This window comes from Thunnus maccoyii, chromosome 4, assembly GCF_910596095.1.
Source record: "Thunnus maccoyii chromosome 4, fThuMac1.1, whole genome shotgun sequence".
Classification (NCBI taxonomy): Eukaryota; Metazoa; Chordata; class Actinopteri; order Scombriformes; family Scombridae; genus Thunnus; species Thunnus maccoyii.
This window is the reverse complement of record NC_056536.1, coordinates 28,844,413-28,848,494: the sequence shown is the minus strand read 5'-3', so window position 1 is coordinate 28,848,494 and position 4,082 is coordinate 28,844,413. Positions and strand designations below refer to the sequence as shown.

At 37.5% G+C, this 4,082-nt stretch overlaps 1 protein-coding gene across 1 annotated transcript; it reads left to right on the top strand.

The window, feature by feature from the left end:
• The first annotated feature begins 470 nt into the window (after positions 1-470).
• r3hdml (R3H domain containing-like) lies at positions 471-3,751 on the top strand. The gene is made up of 5 exons (XM_042409153.1): positions 471-788; positions 1,521-1,639; positions 1,776-1,878; positions 2,060-2,175; positions 3,046-3,751. Exons 1-5 carry the CDS (start codon positions 471-473, stop codon positions 3,176-3,178), a joined length of 789 nt encoding a protein of 262 aa, XP_042265087.1. The 3' UTR covers positions 3,179-3,751.
• Positions 3,752-4,082: the final 331 nt, after the last annotated feature.

Genomic DNA, 4,082 nt, shown 5'->3' with positions numbered 1-4,082 from the left:
GGACAGAAACACGAATTCAAATAAATTATAATGTTGGATGTTAAGCAACTGTTTCCTAACAAGTTCAACATATCAACTTAAAAGGTGATGATATGTTAGTGATGTGTTTACAACTTGTTTCTGCTGCCCCCAAGTGGACAAAAAAATAACCTGTTAATGCAGGTTTAAAAGTAAAGGCTTCGATCAAAAAAAAATGAATCCCTTTTATTATAGTCTCCCATCTGTTTCTTTTCACTTGACTGACATGTTGTTTTGTCAGCAGGTGAAAGGAAATAAAGTCAGCCTTACTGATGCACAGGTGTTTCAAAATGTTTAATTCTTTCCTAATAAATCACACCAAGATAATTAATAGTTTTGATATTGTCAACCTGTCATGAGCTGAAGTCCTCAACGCTTTGAGGTTTGACTGATTTTTATGTTGTCAGTCTGAACATGTTGTAAACCTCTTTCCTCCTCAGAAGTATAGAGGGATGTGGAGCAGCTGCAGCCTCTTCCACAAAGCTCGGATGGCTGCTGCATGTGTTCAGCTTCTGTTGGCTGCCACCTTGTGGACGATGCCTCACATGGGAGCTGCTGCTGCTGTGTTGTCGAGCTCCACAGAGCTGCTCAACACGACCACAGCTGGAGCAGAAACACAGTCTGAAGTCAGGATGCTCACCGAGGCCATCAGTGTGCCTCATAGCAGAAGTAAGCGAGCCATTTCATCCAGAGAGATCAACGCTTTGCTGGACTACCACAACCGAGTCCGCTCTCAGGTCTTCCCCCCTGCTGCTAATATGGAGTACATGGTGAGGAAATACTGGGCACATGGCAGTTTGTGATGATCTTTTTTAGGTTATCATCAAACACAAAATGCCAAGTGCTGTACACACACATGAGAATACATCAATGTGAGGTAAAAATGTGTTAAAACTGTGCAGATAAAAGTAAGAAGGAAAGAAAAAGCTCAACATGAGATAAACCCCAATGTTCTCTTTGGGATCCTGGAGACCCCGGGGCCTCTTTAACAGCACAAAAAACATACTTAACATTGTTTTCCACCTTGATACTCCATTTTTAAAGAACTGCTTATAAACATGATGTTGAACTGATGATTTGCATGACTATACTTCTGTGTTACATCTTAGCTGTAAAACACAGTTAAATACAATAGATTTTCATATGTTCTATATCCGTGATTGATGTTGACGGTACTGTTTATGCAACGCTGCCCCTCCCAAATCCCAAATAATGTGAGTAGACTATTATGATTTCTGATTTTGGAGTTTTATAATAATTTGTTCATAACAGGGGGTCTAATTGACCTCAAAACATTGATACAGAAGACTTACAAAAAACAGCAGGAAGCTGATGTATGTATGAAAGTGCTTTTGGTTTGGTCTTGGTTTGAAGTGGATTTTTGTTTTTTTCCTTAATGAAGTGTGTCTCTCTCTGTTTCTCTCTCTCTCTCTCTCTCTCTCTCTCTCTCTCTCTCTCTCTCTCTTTCTCTCTCTCTCTCTCTCTCTCTCTTGCCTCTACAGCTCTGGGATGAGGGACTTGCTAAGTCAGCTGACTCTTGGGCTTCACGATGCGTTTGGGATCACGGTCCGCCACAAGCCATGAAATATCTTGGTCAAAACCTGTCAATCACTACAGGAAGGTAGTGCAGAGAATCAGCTCGTGGTTTATGCAGTATTGTCTTAACATACACTAAAGACCGCAGGATACAATGATGAAAACAATACACGTGTAGTTATTTAAAATTATATAGACTGAATGTATGTTGGCCATGACAGGTACAAGTCCATCACTGATCTGATCAGGTCCTGGTATGATGAGAGGCATCGTTTCTCCTACCCCAACAGATGCAGTGGATCCGTGTGCTCTCACTACACACAGGTACAGTAGATAGATTTTCTCTGTTGGACGAATCGGGATGGATTTGATCATTTAGTACTTTCAAAATAGAGTTTAAAGAAATGATATGTTCCCAATTAAACATGCGGTTTTGCTTCTGTAGTTAGTTAGTATGTGGTTTTATGGATATTAGCATCAAACTGTGTTTTGTGGTTCCTCTCAGATGGTGTGGGCGAGCACCAAAAGACTGGGATGTGCTCTCAGGAAGTGTGTTAACATGTTTGTGTTTGGAAGCACCTGGAGCGAGGCAATGCTGCTAGTCTGCAACTACTCCACGAAGTAAGAAGATCTTATTTTGATCAGGAGACGCACATGTAGTAAATGCTGAGAACTTCTCCAGGGTTCCCCGATCTGTCTCATACATACTTTATATAAAAAAAAACTACAAATGTATACAGCAACAGGGTGATGATAAAGCCCTTTTAATTCAATTCATTTACTTGATTTCAGAGGATAATCCGATAATCTGTATTTATGTACAGTTTTGATGTACATGTAATTTACTTGATTATTTCCATTATATGTTACTTTATTCTTAAACTCCACTGCATTTCAGAGGAAATATTGTACTTTTTATTCCACTACATTTATCTGACAGCTACAGCTACATACATATGATACATATTATCAGTTTATAAAATGAGTAATTGATGAATTATGATGCAGTGATACCAAAAACATAAACATATTAAGTATTTAAAATGAGCTCTCCACCTCATCCAGCTGCAATATTAAAATATGTTAATGCATCAATAATAATAATCAAATATCATGTATATAATAATATATAGTAACACTCTTGGAGAGGCCTTTTGTACTTACTTTTACTGCCAGACAAATCTTGAATGCAGTCAGTCAAGTAAGTGATCTGTATACTTCTTCCACAACTGTATATAGTGTATATCATGGTATATACAATATGTAGGTGCTGGTGCTTGTTAACATGACAAAACAATCAGATCAGCTGTTCTGTACTGATAGAAAACAACTCAAAACACAATCTTTGGACAGATGAGATTACAACATGCATAAATGCACACATTTTTATCATTAAATGTTTCAGGTATTCTTTATTTTTTAAATATATTTTGGACCCGAACACGAAAAAACAAGGCTTTGAAGCTAACGTTATGTTTATTTGTGTTTCAGAGGAAACTGGGTGGGAGAGGCTCCTTATAGCACCGGGAAGCCTTGTTCTGCTTGTCCGTCCAGCTATGGCGGCTCCTGCTGGAGAAACCAGTGCTCACCAAGCACAAAAAGAAAAAGACTTACAAGATATTGACACAACACTGGATTTTAAACATGTTTTAGTTTAGAAGAAAGAAAAAAATTACAAAATCATTATCCACGTGAAGTCGAGCTTTAACTAACACACAGGCTGCATACTGAGGCAATTTTTACAAAAAAAATAAAAAATAAATAAATAATGCAGCCAGTTAGTCCAGTTACCACTATTACCATATTCATAGTTATTAATGCATTTTCATTGCTGATGATTGTCCACATTTCACTTATATTGAAAACAAAATATTTTTTCCTTTATTGGTTGAAAAAGTTGCCTATTTTTATACCTCTTGGAGACATCTATGGAGAGTTTTTGCACTGTTATTGATTAATTTGCTGCCTTGAGTGACTATTGAGAGTCATTGATTGAAGAAATTAAGCACTTTTGTTGTACAGATTATACTTACTGGAACCTTGGATGTGTTATTGATCCTCTTGCTAACCTGATTAGAATATTTTTCTTTATTTAGCGTGAAAAACTGTCAAGTCATTCCTACAGTAAACCAGAATGTGGTTTAATTTGTGGTTGTCTGTTTGCCTGACTGAACATTAATTAAGTTATAAATAACTGATGGCGCTGTATATCCCTATAAATAATCTGCTGTTCACTACGTGTGTTTATTCACTGCTGCTTCAGGAAATTTTCTGTCCTGCATTTCACCTCATTACATCTCTCCATTTACCCTTCAGAGACTTTCTCTGCCATAAAACTGGAGCTTAATGCAGCTTTTATGGTCTAAAATATGAGGGAATCAGCTGTGCCTTTCAATCAATTCGTGGACACACACACACACTCACACACACACACACATAAAAACACACCGTGTTGCCATTAACAGCAAACATGTAAAATAGTTGATATGGAAACCATTTTCACCCAGCATTAAGAAAGAAAAGTTTCT